General features: G+C 47.8%; 1 protein-coding gene across 5 annotated transcripts in view; it reads left to right on the plus strand.

The window, feature by feature from the left end:
• Nucleotides 1-17,227, plus strand: part of LOC130276192 (RNA-binding protein 6-like) — an 82,549-nt gene that overhangs the window by 21,907 nt on the left and 43,415 nt on the right. For all 5 annotated transcript variants that reach the window (XM_056525201.1, XM_056525205.1, XM_056525206.1 and 2 more), the window contains exon 6: nucleotides 5,946-6,019. In XM_056525201.1, coding sequence (XP_056381176.1) covers nucleotides 5,946-6,019 — 74 coding nt within the window. The remainder of the gene's footprint in view (nucleotides 1-5,945; nucleotides 6,020-17,227) is intronic.

Raw genomic sequence — 17,227 nt, forward strand, 5'->3', positions numbered from 1 at the left:
TGAGAGCTGAACCTTTTAGGGTGCTGGCTTAGCACGATGAAAGGATACTCCTGGACTGACATCCGAAGATCCTGGGTCCTCTAATTGAAAGGTGTCTCTTATGGCTGCCACCAATGAGTTCACTGTTTCAACTGAATCCGAGCGGTCCTCTGAGTCAAATGCCGGCTCGGAAGCCTCGTCCGCCAGTTCACCAGGAGAATGTGAACGAGTGGAGGCAGTCCTGGAGGGGGCGACCCTGACCGGGTACATGGCTCTGGCATGGCAGAGTGGCGAGCCAGGAGGAGCGACATTTGTGCCCAGATGACGGGGGGGGGGGGGGGCGGGACCCACGAGGGCGGGACCCACGAGGGGAATGCCCACGTCTATCTGAAGTCTCAATGGAAGAGTCAGATGAGGCACCCCTACACCACTTCCCGGGAAGCCTCAGCCACCGAACGGGAGACTTGGGTCAAGTCAGCCATATACTGGGTCAGGGAAGAAACCCAGGCTGGTGGAACGGCTGAATCCACCGGAACCGAAAGGGCATCGGGGTACCAGGGGGTCTGGGGGAGCAGTGGAGCAGGCAGGGCAAGTGGGCTCAGCCAGGCATCTTGGTATTACAGTGCTTACAGACAAAATAAGTCACTGACGTTCCGGGTTTCTGTTTAGAGAGAGGGAGGAACAGCTCTGGGTACGGACATAATGAGAAAAGAGACAGGAACTTTCTCACCCTAGTCTGTGACCTTTGGCAGCTGCAGTGAGGAGAACTCTGCTCTGTGCAGCTAGAGTGTAAGAAACAGGCCAGCCAATAGTAGAGAGGGGCGTGCCTGAAGCAGAGGCACTAACTAATTGGCCCCTGCTAACTGAAAATCGCGCCCACGACGCTGACTGGAGGCTACTTCGCGCCTCTGAAGAGCTCAGACAGCCCTGTAGGCAGAGCTATAGACTGGCCGAGAAGAAGCTGTAATGGCGCCCGCTCCTTTTCCCGAGCGCACATGTCAGCCGCCTATGCGCTAGGGGGAATAGAGCGGGCGGCCTATATGCCGGCAGAGACTGCCGGAGAAAGTTAAAGTAAGCTGGCGCTCAGAGCGCCCGGCCGGTACAAGCACTGCGGCTGTCAGCCGCATAGAAGGCGCTGCGGTCATAGCCGCAAGTAACCACACACACAGTGTAAAACATAGATTACATGCCCCCTAAGATGCCACTGCTCCCCCAGAATAAAAGTCCAGCCCCTGTATAAGCCAGCCCCATAACCTGAAAAGGTGGGCCAAAAACAGGAGGTCTCCAGAGGTTTCAAGTCCCCACCTAAGGAGAAAAGGGGAAAGTACTTACCTGAGTCAGAAGAACTTGCCTAAGGGAGTCTTCAGTGAAGTCTTCAGTCCGCTTTTGTCACCTGCATCACGCCTGGCTGCTATGCGTGAGCGAGGCTAGCAGAAAAATAGGGGGACCCGGACCCATGAGGTACCAACCCAGGCGCTGACCGTTGGCGAGGGGGGGGGTGAACAGCACATATACGCAATGTCTGTGCCCCCTTACTCGCAATGGGGAAACAGGAAAACTGAGTCCCCACCTGAAAACAGGAAAGAAAGGAATAAAAAACTAACATGTCCCTATACTAGGAAAACAAAAAAATCAGAAGACCTGGTCTGGAGAATTCCAGACCATGTACACCTCCTTCAGACACTAAGCTTAAAACTGATTAGCTCAGGGCCTGGAGGCGGGTATATCCTGCTGGGAGGAGCCGGCTTTTTTTTATTACCATAGTGTCGCACCTCCTAGAGACAGCAGCATACACCCACGGTCTGTGTCCCCCAATGGAGCCGATAGAGAAATATGATTGATAAGTTAGTGAAGCTTTGCAGCCAAGAGTGTCTTCTATTGAAATCATTGATTACCCTGTGGTGGCATTTCTTCTTGAAACCAACATTCATCCCTTCTAATAATGACAAACTGTAGGGGGTATAAGATTCTGGTAAATTTCCCTAATACCACCAATCTGAAGAAACTGGAAAGAAACAAACATTTTACTAAAATGTGGATAAAATTCTGCATATGGACCAAGTCTCAGACATTGCAATGAATACAGCGACCTTGTCATCGTTGAGCAACATAACCAAATACGGTGTCATGAAGGCTTAACCCCTAGACCAGTGTTTCCCAACCAGGGTTCCTCCAGATGTTGCAAAACTACAACTCTCAGCATGCTTGGAGAGCCTTTGGCTGTCCAGGCATGCTGGGAGTTGTAGTTTGGCAACACCTAGGGAGGCACCCTGGATGGGAAACACTGCCCTAGAGGACTCATGACATCAATGTGTCAGAATGCCTTGGACTCGGCACAACATGACGTAGATTTAAATTATGCACAGCGTGTCCTGGCTTCTATGAGCAGCCGAGACCTCGTTGCTAATGGCATACATCATCGATCACTCGGATATCCGCCTTAATCAATGGCGACCACAGCACCTAAAGCAGTTGGGGGTCCTTGTGCAACTTATCAGACCACCAGCAGCGCGATTGTGGAGGGCTGATCAGTCATGGCACCGGGGGGAACTTCTCACCTGCTCCATGGCCACTCCATAAATCTTCTTGTTTGGTCTGCCGTCTAGCAGACTATACAAGTAGATCGCCAATTTTAATAGAAAACAGTAATGGCAATCAAAAGATTGCTATAAATAGTCTCTTTCACAAAGAATAAAAAACCCTATTCACATTTTACATACTGATCAGTACTGTGGACATTAAAAAACATCAAAAAAAAAAAGTCCTGTATTGCTACATTTTGGTCACATCAAATCCCGAAATAAGTGATCAAAAAGTCATATATATGCAAAATTGGTACTGATATTAAATATCAGCGCAAAAAATTTGCTCTCCTTACAGCACTGTATACGAAAAAATAAGAAAGTGAAAGGGCAATTTGACATCCTTTTTTATATTTTTTTAAATTATTTTTTACAAAGTTTTCTTTTTTTAAAGTAGTACAGTAGCAGGCAGACTTGTAAGAATGGGTATCCCTTAATTATATTGACCCACAGAATAAAGAGAGGTCTTACCATAAAGTGCACTGTGTAAAAACAAACTCCAGTCTCCCCAAGCTGCAATTTTTTTCCCTCTACAAATTTTTTTTTTTTTGCATTGTGCATATTATGGTAAAATTAAATATATCATTACAAAGTACCATTGGTTGTGCAAAAAACAAGCCCTTAAATGGCACTGTGGATGGAAAAAATGTATTTTAACCTCATGGGGACACAGGACATACCTGTATGCCCTGGTCGCCTGGTACTTAGTGCACCAGGATGTACATGTCCTGGGTCCTGTCATGGCTATGTGCATGCAGGAGCTGTGCTCACTTCATAGACAGCTGGTCCCGGCTGCTGTCACCGGTCAGGGACCTGCCGGTGATGACTGACCTCAGTGAACACGCTGATGCCTGCCATTAACCCTTCAGTGATGTGATCAATACTGATCACGACATCTGAAGTATGCGGGGGACATACACACTCATTAGACCACCCACTGTACATTTGCGGGGGTCCGATGAATTAAGATGACCACCGGAGCTCTGTTCACCTGCTCAACTGAATTTCTTTGTGCTCAAAACACAGATTTCTTCTGAAATTCAAAACCCCATTGAATTCAGTGGGATTCCCCCTGCAACTCTGCAAAATTTAAAGGCAGGTCTGCCACGAAAATTTCGCTGTGTGGAATCCCATTGAATATAATGTGCATTAAATGTCATCGGAATTTTCAGCAGAATTATTTAGCAGAATTCCACACACATTCTGCTGTGTGGACTTACCCATAGCGTAAACATACAGCAATTTTAAACATACTACTTTTATTTATAAAAGCATGTTTATTTTTTTTAATTTTTTGTACAATAATAGTGTGTAATTTTTTTTATTGTATTGACCCACAGAATAATGACTTGTAAGGCTGTACCAACTATTATCAGCCAGCACTCATTGATCAGCTGATCACTGCTGAACCTTCCGCACAAGTCAATAAAAAGGCTCTTAACCTTTTAAAGGACACCACCAAGTTTATTTTTTAAGTTTTTGTTTTCCTTCCTCTCCTTTTTAACCCCTTAAATGGGCACTGTCATGAAAACAAAACATTGATATGTTGTAGTACTTAAGTACTCCAACATATCTCTAATATAGTTTAATTTAAAAAAGTGATTTTAAAACAGTTTAAAATCACTTTTAAATTCGGCCACTAGGGGTCGCCCTCCTAGTGGCCGAATGCATTTTGCAGTGATGTCACTACAGAATTTCGACTCATTTCAGCCTGGCAATGAGTCGAAATGCATTCACTGCGCGCTGGCTTCCTGTCTGTCAATCAAACAGGCAGGAAGCCAGCGCAGTAAAGTCCAGGAGCAGCCGCCCTGGCCGCAGCAGGCACGCAGCCTGTACCTCAGCCCAGTTGGAGTCTGCACTCTCTCTGCAGGCTCCGGTAACGGAATTGGTTCCCTGTTTCTCCGCAGCTCGCCGCACACCGCAGAGTTCGCGGTCCCTGCGTCTTCTCCCCATCTGCTGCCGGCGTCAGCGACCGGAGGGGGGGGGGGGGGTTGGTATGAATTGGTGCCTACAGTTGTTTCCCCACTACAACTGCCAGCATGCCCAGTAAGCCAATAGATGTCAGGGCATGCTGGGAGTTGTAGTTGTGGAACAGCTGGAGGCACCCTGTTAGAACTAAGGGCGGAAGTTGCCCCCAGCAGGCGTCAGTGACGTGGTGCCTGCTGGGGAAGTCTGCCTGGTAGTGAGCAGACTACCAGGCAGACAAAATGGTATTTATTAGTCAATATTTATAAAAATATAGGCAGGGAGGGGGTTAGGGATAGAAGGGCAACAGGCAGGGACAGAAAAAAAAGAGGGTTGGTGGGAGCTACCCTTTAAGGACACAGTCCATTTTGGCCTTGAGGACAAAGGAAAGCTAAATTTTATTTTATTTTTTCACCTTCTAAAAGATATAATTATTCCTTCCACAGATCCATACGAGGGCTGTTTTTTGCACGATCAATTGTAATTTGTAATGGCATCTTTATTTTACCGTAAAATGTATGGCACAACCAAAAAGTTATTGTGGGAAATCTAAAAACACAACTTTTGTTTTAACGCTGTATACTTTACAGTAAAGCTAACATATTTTTGTCAGTTGCACATCTCCCCATGTAAACATAGGATGTTCTGCCAACAACAATCGCAGTGAATTGCATCAAATGACCATTTGTCTGGCTTTCCACTCCCAGTAGTTGGGCAGTGACAAGGCTCCTTTCAGCAAGCTCTTATTGACTTGTATATAGTTCATTGGACGCCCATTTCAAGCAGCTTTAGTTTGGGCTCAGTGGGGAGATTTATAAAAACCTTTGCAGAGGAAAAGTTGCCCATAGCAACCAAATTGTTTCATTTTTAGGCCTCAAAAACATGTAAGATTGGTTGCTATGGGCAGCTGGTGCACTTTTCCTTTGCACAGGGTTTGATAAATATCTGTTAGAAATGCTTGTTCTTTCCAGCTTCTTCCTTTATTGATTTTGTAGAGATAGTCCAAACATTAGATGACCCTTACTTATTATGGTGGAGGAATGTTTGTTCATCATTAACAATCCTTGTTCTTGATTAACCGTGTCTTGGTTACATTTGTGCATGGGAGTAGACCCATTAGGAATGTTATTTTCTCCCTGCACTTGTTCCTCTGAGGGGGGTGTCCTATTTTATTTGTGCTTTGGGTGTGTGTGTGTGTGTGTGTGTAAGATATATTATACATTTTTTATTTTAGATATTGTTTGGCAGTGAGTGTAAATGAATGTACTGGGATCACAATAAAGCTGTGTATGTCATTCCTGGGGGAGGGGAGCTGTAAGTAAATGCCTTTTTTTTTTCTTTTTTTTTTTTTTTCTTCTTTTTTCTTCTTCTTGATCTAATACTAACTGAAGTCCCATCTGTATCACATGCTGTCCCCAGGTTACAGCTTCGGCTCTGTCTGCGTGGAGTTTTCCCTCGTGGAAGAGGCCGTCGGATGCATGGAAGCCAACAAGGTTACTTTGTTCACCTGTTCAGCGGTGCTCTGGAAGGATGGAGAGGAGGGGAGACAGGGAAAACCTAGAGAGTCTCCTACAGCTCCAGCAGACATTCCGCTAGTTTGTAGGATGCAGCCTTTACCTGCTCCTGGCACACTAGGGGAACATCTGAGTATCATACAACTAGTGTGTACATAGCCCTAGCCCCAGGGCAGCCAATGGCACAGTGTCACTGCCATCCAGTGCAGTTTTAAAATGTTTTTTTTTTTTTTTTTTTTGAGGCAGGGAATATATTTGTTTTATAGTATAAAATACAGAAAAATTCATAATTCTCAGCATGTCTTGTATACTTTAGGTTGCTTATGGGCAGACCGTGTTCTGCTTCTCTCAGCTTAAAAATTGCAGCAGATAAATGTCCCCACCTCATTGCTGCAGTTTATGATAAATGGAGGTAGGCCCAGGTGTCAATCAACACCACAAGACTGGGCACTGAATAGTGCATAATAAAGGGGAAATTTAATAAATAAAAATAGTGCCTTCCCCACCATCTGTACAGGATGAGCGGATACCTGACACACTTACTGTATTTAAAGCTACAAATTTTGCACCAAGATTATCTAGTATATGAAGTCTTTGTCAGAAGTCTGTTTAAATCTCATGATCACATCCTCAGCGAGGTCATAGCAAAGTATACAGAGGTTGTTCTGCTGATGGTGATGAAACATGACTCTGTTGCTGCGGCGTCCTTTTATTTTTATTTTTTTATTTTTTTTTTACTTTTTTTCGATACTTAACCTTACCAAGAGCAGAGAGGTTGTGGTCCTCTTGGGTAATATAAAGTTTTCTGCACAGGGAGAAATCATCACTGTCTCTGAATGCAGGAAAAAGTTAGTCCAGTGGAACCATTCACTTTTAAGTGAACATGGTGCCGCTGGGGCTACCATTTTGTGCCTCAACTTCTTATACTGCGCCTTTCCATTCTATGTATAGCACAGCACCCTTTGGCGATGCTTTTAATATCACAGAGCCAATGTCAGACTTTATAGCCTGTAACTGGCCACTTAAGGTAAGTTGGCTGAAATGGCTGATTTTGACAATTTCTGTCATCCTTTTAAAAGTTGACGTCTGTCTGCTGATAGTGGCATCTGTCATGTTGACATGTTACTTTTTGTCCATTGTTGACTACAACTAGAGGTCTATGCATCACTAGCAGAGCTTGGATAAGTATTCCCCACTTTATACAAGCACATTACACCACCTCTCATATAACAAGCATGTTCTGGCTTGTTGCTGGTGGGATATTTTGTACGAATGATCTGATGAACAATGGATCAACTTCATTCTGGCCAATCTTAATCTTGTGTATAGCCAGTTTTAGCCACTAGTGATATGCTCAGCCATATAGCTGAGATAAACCACCAGTGGTCACTAAGCATGGGCATGTCCAGGAAAAGCCTGCTTTTTGTGCCTTCATGTTTGCGTTTTCATTTGGTGCATTTTGTTCCTGTGCGTTCCTTCTGACTGCTTTTTTGCATTCCTTCTCTTTGCATGGTACATATTTGGATGCTCGCTGAGCTCTACCAGTATAATAGTGTACAGCTATTTTATTTTGTAGCCAGTACAGAAGAACAGTAGCCACTGTATGTACCTAAAGGGGTTGTACAGTGGAAAATTATTGCATTAGGAAATATTTAGAGACAGAGGGCATAATAATTATAAAGGACTCTCCTCCGCTTCGCAGCTGCCTAGGGGTTTGCGCCAATATTACTAGATAGTGATCAGTCTTTACCTACAGCCCAAACTTTCTGACTGACTATTTATTTTCTATAATTGATTACATGATTAACATCACATCCTTTAGTCGTTCAGCTATTTGTTTAAAGGCTCCACTTACTAAAAGGTTATCTAAACCAGAGAACCCTTTAAGCCTTGTTCATATGGTAATAAAGCCTGCACAGTCCCCACAACTGTGTGAGTGATAGGTGCTCCATGTACCACCACATGTCATATTTAGACTCTATTCCCAGGAAACAATGCTTTCATAGAATATTTCTGTAGTGTAATTGAGGATGCCAATTCTTATATATTTATACAAGATATATAAAATATGTATCATAGGAGATTCAGTATGTAATATCCATTCTTATGGATGCTGTATTATGAGTCTGTACATGACTGGAGGTTAAATATAGGAACAGGGAGGAATATACAGGGTGATTAAGAATGGTGCAAAATTATAGCCTGAGAATTTATATCTAAGAGAACATGACACAAATTATTTTTATACAAAGAGACACACCATCAAAGTTTTATCTATACACTACATTCAGTGTGATTTCTATTAGTGATACAGCAGATGTCTAAGCAGCAGTCATGTTCTATTCAGAATATGCTTAGATATGGACTCCACTGTTGCAGTGATTCGTTGTTTCTGGTTATTCAGATCCCTTGTCGGGACAGATACAGAGTCCTTGATGTAGCCCCACAGAAAGTTGAATGAATGGTGTTAAATCTAACAATTGTGGAGGCCAGCCCACTATTGGTAAATTGTTTCCATTTGGATGCTTGCCAATACTTGAATCAAAGAGAACGGATGGGCCATGCCCAAATCAACTATAATGTAATGTTGCGCTGTCCTTCATGATCACCAGATATAATATCCTGCAACTTCTTTCTGTTTTGTTGCCACTCAGTCACACGATCTGAACGACCTGAGACAATGCATCACTAAAATAGTGTTTTTCTACTTTAATTTGTATTTCTCGGACATTGTTCATTGGGGGGGGGGGGGACACTTACTGATGGGTATATGCTCTAGCTACTAAGAGGCACTGACACTAGGAAAAAGTCGTCTCCTCCCTGGCAGGGAATACCCGCCAACTGGAAGTGAGGTAATCAGTTTTAGCTAGTGTCAGTAGGAGGCAAGACACATGCCTGGGAGCTCCCCAGACCCAGTACTTAAAAAAATAAAAATAAATTCCCCCCCCCCCCCCCCCCTCTTTTCTCTCTTTCAGGGTTCAGGAGCATGGTGCTTCCTGTTCCCCCATATGCGATGAAGGTGCACAGGCATAAAGTATGTATTGTTCGCCAACGGCTAGCACCTATAGGTTGTACCCTGGGTCCGGGTCCCCCACTTGCCCCTGCTTTCCCTGCTATCTTGGCCTGGTATGCATGGCCATAAGCTGGTTGGAGACTGAAGATTTCAAGGTATGTCTAGGTTGAGGTAAATATATGGCCTCTAAACCTCCCTGGCGCTCAAGGATTAACTCTACTTTTTCATGGGTTATGGGCTCTATTAATGAGGGGAACAACCCCACTCTACATGTTTTGAATCACTCGCGTAATGGGGCAAGGGCGTTTATTGGAAGCGTTCATTTTATTGTCGGGCGGGGGCCTTCTATAGACTCTCCATATCACTTTTTACTCTCATCCGCAGGGTCAAACGAGCTGAGAGCGCGCTCACTAACTTGCGGACGGACTGTAAGGGAGCCGATGTCGGCTCCATAACGCAGCAGCCTGCCTTAACTTAAGCCGCCAGCAGCGATTTTCATTGGAGTGCCCCGTGTTTCTCCGTTGCCATTATGCTCCCTGCCAAGTGGTTATCTCCACCCACCTTCTCCCTCGCAGCGCGGGTTAGCTTTCTGCCTCCCCCTAATCTTGGAGTGTATGCTGCAGCGTACAGGTGCTCCTATTGCGCCCTGGTCTGAGACATCGCCACTCCAGTGGCTACATTGTCCATATCTGTTAGTGTCCCTGCAGTAGGGAAATGTGACTCTACTATGGCTAGCACTCAGGGGCTTGTGCGGCGCAGATACATCGCATCCCTGCTGACTCTGGTCTCTCAGGCCTTTTGACAGTGTTTAGCGCCTTCTGTGGCCGATAGATCTTTCAGCCCCTGACTTTCAGTTCCTTCTAGTGTGCTCCCCCCAGGTGGCGACCAACAGCTATTACAACCTTTGGTCTGTTTTCTGTTTTATTCTGCTTTAGATCTGCTAGGTTTCCTGTCTGGGGACCATATGTTAAATGTATTCTTCGTTCTGGGGGCCGTTTTGGTTTGTGTCTCCTATGTGGTGCCTAGTATGACAAAACTAGTTTAGTTTATGCCTCTTGAGGCATGCCTACAGGTTGAATCGCTGTGGTGGGTCGTTGACGATGCTTTCTCGATCCTTTGGGAAATCCTGGGGATACATTCAGTGACTGATTTTCCCCTACCCTGGGTTCCATGCCATGTTTGCCGCTCCTGTGGCCGAATTCCCGTCTCTCCCTCCGGATCTTGATGCCAGTGGGGTGCCCCTGCTGGTGCATATGCATTCCTGGCAGAAGCTGGGGGCCCTTCCGGGTCGTCCCTCCTTTCATGCCTAAGCCTTCTTTGGCTGTCCCATGCCTGAACAAGTCCACCTTGCGTCCCCTTTATTCCTGGGAGGGTAGTAGGAAATCTGTAGTGGTCTCGCCACCAGTCACCCATCAAGGAGTGCTAGTGAAGAGTGCATGCAATCAGCCTGACTAGTAGCTGCAGGGTTTCTTCCACCACTGGGAACCAATCACATGCCTGCCGCATCCCTGGCTGGAGTTTCGGATCCCCACTTTTAGTGAGAGGCTTCCGAGGGACTGACCCTGAGTGGACACAGAATGGACCCGATACCAGTAAGGAAGACTTACGTATTTTCCTATTCCGGCTGGTTCATCACATGGTTGCCGCATCAGCGGCTGGAGTTTCGGTACCCCATTGCTAGCACAAAGTGTCTGAAGAAGTGACCCGACATGTCCAATGGACCCTGTGCAGTGCGACAGGAATTCAATCCATGGTTCTTCAGTCTCCCCAGTCTCCCAGGAAGATGGGGATACTATCGGCACCCTGCTCCAGTTTCCATTCGCTTTTGCATGGATGTCGGTTAGCGGCAGCCGTGCCATTTGCCCAGTTTCATCACAGACCTCTTCAACTGGTGGTCCTCTTCTGGTAAAACAGGTCTCCATTGTCTCTCGACCGCAAGATCGTTCTCTCTCGACAGTCTTGTCGGTCCCTTCTATGGTGGCTTTGTTTCCCCCCTGACTTTTCGGGGGGCGCTCATTCCTGCCCCTCCCTGCCAGTCTGTCGGGCTGGGGAGGTGTTTTCAAGGACCGGCCGATCTGGGGCCTTGGTCCCTCGAGAAGCCCTTTTCCCCTTTAACATGTTGGAGCCTAGGGCAATCCTTTCTTTACTTGCTTCTTGGGAAATTCCCTTCTGGGCGGAACTCAGGTTTCCGGCCATCTCGGCGCTCTTCATGCCGAGCATCTCTGGGATATGGTCTTTCTCAGCCGTCCAAGGCGAGTGGTCCCTACATCCGGAGATGTTTGCAGTGATCTGCAACCTCTGGGGCGCTCCAGGCGTGGACCTCTGCACGTCACACCACAACCAAGCGTTCCTCTCTCTTGGTCGGGCTTTGCCCTACCTTATCTGTTTCCTCCCCTTCCTCTCTTTTCGGGGTCCTGAGCAAACTCACAGCAGAGGGCATTCCCGCCATTCTCGTGGCCCAGACTGGCCCCGGCGGGCGTGGTACGTAGTTATGGTCAGGCTCCTGAACTACTTACCGCTGCACCTTCCCTATCGTCCAGACCTCCTATATCAGGTCTCCTGTGCCACCCCTATTTGCCGTCTCTGCTTTTGACGGGGTGGCGGTTGAGACAGCGGTTCTGAGGACCCGCGGTTTCTCTTCCCAAGTGGTTCGCACCATGCTGAGGGCTCACAAGCCTTCCTCTGCAAAGATTTACCACCATACCTGGCGGTCCTATTTCTATTGGAGTGAAACTCAGCCTTTTTCTGCGGTCGTGGTTGGCTTTCAGCTCCCTTAGGGGTCAAAGGTTCGGCAGTTTCCATTCTTTTTCAACGTTCTCTGGCGTTCAATTATAATGTCCGAACCTAGTTCAGGGAGTGGCACAAGCCAGTCAGTCCCCTTTTTTCCCTTGGGACTTGCACTTGGTCTTAGATGCCCTGCAAGGCCCCCCTTTTGAACCTCTCCGGGACATTTCTCTTCGCCTCCTTCCCCGGAAGGTGGCGTTCCTTATTGCTCTTCCCTGTTAGGAGGCTGCCGTTCTCCCTTCCTGGTTATATACCAGGACAAGTTGTTTTGTTTTCCGTCCAGGTCAGTCCTTCGTACCTGATATGGTTTTGGCTTTTTCATCTCAATGAGAACATCGTCCTACCGTCCTTTGTCCGGCCCTTTCTCATCCCTTGAAGCGTTTGTTCCTCAACCTGTTGTGGTCGTTGGACAAGGCAACCATTTTGGGAGCTTACCGCTGCAAGGGGAAGATCCCTCCCTTCAGGGTTTTCGCTCATTCCACCCATTTTTCGGGGCATCCTGGGCCCTCCGCTACGTGGCTTCAGCCTTGCAATTCTGTAAGGCGTCCGCGTGGTCGTCTTTGCACTCTTTCTCAAGGTGCTACCAGATTCATACCTTCGCATCAGTTGATGCTACTCTGGGCTGTAAGATGTTGCAGACGGCGATGGTCCCACCGTCCACCTGTCTGATTCCTTACCCACCCAAGGGACGGCTTATGTACGTCCTATGGTCTGTGTCCCCCGATGGAGCCGATAGATTTTACAGTAAGCATAAAAAAAATCTTTCTCGAAGGATCCATTGGGGGACACAGCTCCCACCCTTTTTTCTGGTGTTCCTATTTCAGTTATCTGTCCGAAGGTGTGTTCAGTTGCCTTTTATTCTGATTGCTCTGACAGTTTCTAGTTTTCTCTTGACCTGTCTGTCTTCTCCTATTGCTCTGGGACTAAAACTGATTACCTCAGGTGCCTGTGGGCGGGTATACCCTGCTGGGAGGAGCCGACTTTTCTTGTTGCCATAGTGTCAAGCCTCCTAGTGACAGCAGCATACACCCATGGTCTGTGTCCCCCAATGGATCCTTCGAGAGAGAGATTTTACGGTAAGCATAAATCTCCTTTTTTCCATACAGTCTGACTTTTTGCTATGTGTTTTTTTTTTTTTTTTCCTCGTGGTCTTGGTACCTCACTACTATTGTGAGGTAGCCGTCTCGTGTCCCTACATATGCTACAGACACTCTACCCTTATAGTTCCCACCTCCCCTCCTTCGGTGGGGTGTACCTCGGGCGTTCCTGTGGTGTTGTTTCCACAGGTCACCCCCCCCATGCCTCCAGGCTTTTTTTTTTTTTTTTCCTATGCAGGGTGCCTCAGTTGTCTGCTCTACTGCCTTAGACTGTGGTTAGAATGCCTGTTACCACAGCTTTAGGCCTTTTTCCGCGGGGTCCAGGGTTTTGCCTCAATGGGGCGTACCTCCCCAGGTTGTATGTTGATACGTATGCTTTTTACTTGCATTCATGCTCACATTTTTGTTTCTTTACCCAGCACCAGTGTCCAGGGCTCTGATCCCTCTGGTGCTACAGATAGCTCCTCCATGCCTCGGTTGGTTGTCACTGGATTCCTAGGGTTGCTTTGTTCACCCAGTTCTTTAACCCATGCCGTAGGGCTGTGTTTGCTTCACTACAGGCAGTGTTTGCAGAGTCCTACAGTACCTGGCGCGCTTTGGCTATCACTCTTCCTCAGTGAGTACAGTGATCAGGGGCATGGAACGGTCTGTGCCTGTGTTTTCCATCTCGACTGCCCCTGTTTTTTTCCCTCCAGTGAGGGGGTCTATTTCGCAGAGCATTTTTTACTACCAAGCTGGAGCCATCTCTCCCCCCAATCCTCCCCCCCCCCCCCCCCCACACACACACACACAGGGTGGGGTCCTTGGTTTGCTGAACGCAATCAGAAGAACGTTCGCCGGCTTTGCCTGTGTGCTCTGTCCACTCTTGCGGCCTTGCACTCCCCTGTTTCTTGGTTATCTTCTGCTGCTCATGCTGCCTGGGCTCTCTCCTCTGCTGGAGGAGTTTATGAATTCATGTATGACTCAGCGACAGCCAGTTTGGCCTCCATCTGTTGGTTCTGCCGTTGCTCTCCTCTTTCCCTTGCGCAGTCTCCTTGACGGAGTGTGTTCATCCTTCCCTTTGTCAAGGTCAGTTGCGCTAGGTTGACACAACAGTTTTCTGGGTAATCATCAAGTGCCCATGACCTGGGGGTCCCAGCTGCGTTCCCTCTGTCTCCCTTTCAGTTCCCGTCCTGACAAGATGTTGCTTCAGAGTACTGTGGTCCAATCGCACCACTGGGTCCAAGACCGGTTAGTCTCCTTTTCTTGGGCACTCTCCCAGACTGCTGTGGCGTGCCTTATTTTCTAGTCTGTCCCTCCTGATTCTTCGGGCTTTACTGATGGTTGTGGTCTCGAGCATGTGTGGTGAGCCTGCCCAGACTTCTCCGCGATCCCTTTGTGGGGCGGTCTTTCTGTACCACTCTTATTCTTGTCTCAACATAAAAGTACATCTCCCGGAGTGTTTTGCGGATGTTGGGGTGGCTTCCCCTAAGGTATAGAACCTGCTGGTTACTCGGGAGCCTCCAGTTCCCAGGTCAGCCGCTCCTTTTTGCCAGTCCGCTCCCTTATTTTATTTATTTTATTTTTTCGAGCGCTTCATTGGGGGACACAGGACCATGGGTATATGCTGCTTGCCACTAGGAGGCTGACACTAGGCAAAAAAACAAAAACGAGGGCTGGCTCCTCCCGGCAGGATATACCTGCCTTCTGGCTCTGAGCAACTCAGTTTTTATCTTAGTGTCGAAGGCTAGACGCAGCTCTGGAGCTCTCCAGACCTGCTCTTATTTTTTCAGTCTTTTTCCTAGTATCAGGTTCAGTTTAGACTTTCTCTCCCTTTTTTGCTTTATCTAGCATGGAGCGACAGGAGCATGGCGCTGCCTGACCCCCCCCCCCCCCTGCCCACATGCGAGCTAGGGGCACAGTGCATCATGGATGGGCCGTTAACCCCTCCTCGCCAGCAGCCAGCACCTGGTGGTGTACCTATGGTCCGGGTCCCCCATTCGCCCCTGTTCTCCATGGCGGCTAAAGGCAGGTGGCACTAGCTGGTCGAAGACGCCTGGGTAAGGAGGTCCCTCATGGTAAGTATATTGGGGGTTAATATTTCCTCACCCCCCCCTTCCCCTACCTTTTTTCCCCATGGACTGGGGGGTCTCTATTCCCATGGCTGTGGGGTCAGAGGGGGCAGTAACCGGGCCAATCCGGCCGGAGGGGGGGTTCTCTAATCGGGTGGAAGATGGTGGCAGCAGAGGGGTTATCCTCTCTCTCGCGGGGGGGGTTAACTTGCATATTGGGGGTTAATATTCCCCCTGCATCGGCTGAAGCGGGGTTAACTTAGCCCTTCGGGGTTAACACTGCGGCCGTGCGCCTTACAGGTTTCCCTTTCAGCACGGCCGCAGTCTTTTACCTTCCGGTGTCCGGTTCGACAGGGGGTTCCTGTTGGTGCGCACGCCGCGCTGCTCCTTACTGCGGGCCGGTCTTTTACTTGTCCCGGGCGGCACAAGCCCCGAGGGGGGACGAGCGCCCGGGCGACGGGCCTCTCCGCCCGCTCTGCCGGCGCCTCACACAGCGCCGCGAGCGCCACAGTCTCTTGCAGGTCATTAATTGAGCCCGCGGTTCTGGCCTGTACTTGGCTCCGCCCACTCCCACGCCGGTATAGTTTTCCGGCCCTTCTCCTAGCCCCACCCCTCTCTACTTCTCGACCTCTCTGTTTTTAGCACGTGCTCCTTCCTCCTATCACCTATGAGCGCGCGCAGCACGGGGGGCCTATGAGGTGGTCTCGTGCCTTGCGCCTCTGCTTTGGGACTAAAACGGAGTTGCTCAGAGCCAGGAGGCGGGTATATCCTGCCGGGAGGAGCCAGCCCTCTTCTTTTTTTTTTTTTTTTTTTTTTTTTTTTTTTTGCCTAGTGTCAGCCTCCTAGTGGCAAGCAGCATATACCCATGGTCCTGTGTCCCCCAATAGAAGCTCAGAGAGAGAGAATTTACGGTAAGTCCAAAATTCTACTTTTTGTCCATTTCTTCCTTTCAGTCTCCTCCTTTTTGGGGTCCATGTACTCCGGAGATAGAGGGCAATCCGGTCTGCTGGCTTATGCCAGTCGGGCCAATCTTGGCTTATGCGTGGATGTGGTTTCTTTCCTGCTGTTGAGGATCTGTTTCATACGGAGCCAAATACTGACCGTAAAATCTTTCTCGTAGCCTTCAATGGGGGACACAGCACCCACCCATCTTCATTCTTGTCCGGATGATCTTTTCCGGTTCGGTTTTTATCCGGGGATTCCTTTCTAGGGTGCTTTTTGTTACATATATCTCTTATATCTCTTTGGCTTCTCCTACTGCTTTGTGACAAAACTGATTACCTCACTTCCAGTGGGTGGGTATATCCTGCCTGGGAGGAGCTGACTTTTTATCCTAGTGTCAGCGCCTCCTAGTGGCAAGAGCAAATACCCATCAGTATGTGTGTACCCCAATGAAGGCTCCAAGAAAGAGATTTTACGGTGAGTACAAAATAATCTTTTTTGTTCTAAGGGTCAGTAGCGTAGCTATCAACGTTCTGTCCCTATAAATCTAGTATACATAACAAGCAATGTTTTTACTCTCCAAAAATGCATCCAGACCCCTTTTGAACTCTTTTACAGAGTTCCCCATGACCACCCCCTCAGGCAGATGGTTCCATAGTCTCAATGCTCTTACAGTAAAGAACCCCGTCTGTGCTGGTGTAGAAACCTTCTTTCCTCTAGACGTAGAGGATGCCCCCTTGTTATAGATACATTCCTGCGTATAAATAGATCATGGGAGAGATCTCTGCATGGTCCCCAGATATATTTATTCATAGTTATTTGGTCTCCCCTAAGACTTCCTTTTTCTACACTAACCCCAATTCTGATAATCTTTCTAGGTACTTTAGTCCTCCCATTTCCTGTCTTGCCCTGGTTGCCTGTCTTTGAACCCTCTCCAGCTCCACTATATCTTTCTTGTACACTGGTGCCCAGTACTGTGCCCAGTATTCTATGTGTGGTCTGACTAGTGATTTGTACAGCGGTAGAATTATTTACTTGTGGGCATCTATGCCCCTATTGATGCACCCCATGATTTTATTTGCCTTGGCAGCAGCTGCCCGACACTGGTCACTACCGCTAAATTTACTGTTAACCAAGACTCCAAAGTCCTTTTCCACGTCAGTCGTCCCAAGTGTTTTCCCATTTAATACATAATCCCAGCCTGGATTTTTCCTCCCCATGTGCATAACCTTACATTTATCGGTGTTGAACCTCATCTGCCACTTCCCAGCCCAAACCTCCAACCTATCCAGATCCATTT

This window comes from Hyla sarda, chromosome 6 (assembly GCF_029499605.1).
Source record: "Hyla sarda isolate aHylSar1 chromosome 6, aHylSar1.hap1, whole genome shotgun sequence".
Taxonomy (NCBI): domain Eukaryota; kingdom Metazoa; phylum Chordata; class Amphibia; order Anura; family Hylidae; genus Hyla; species Hyla sarda.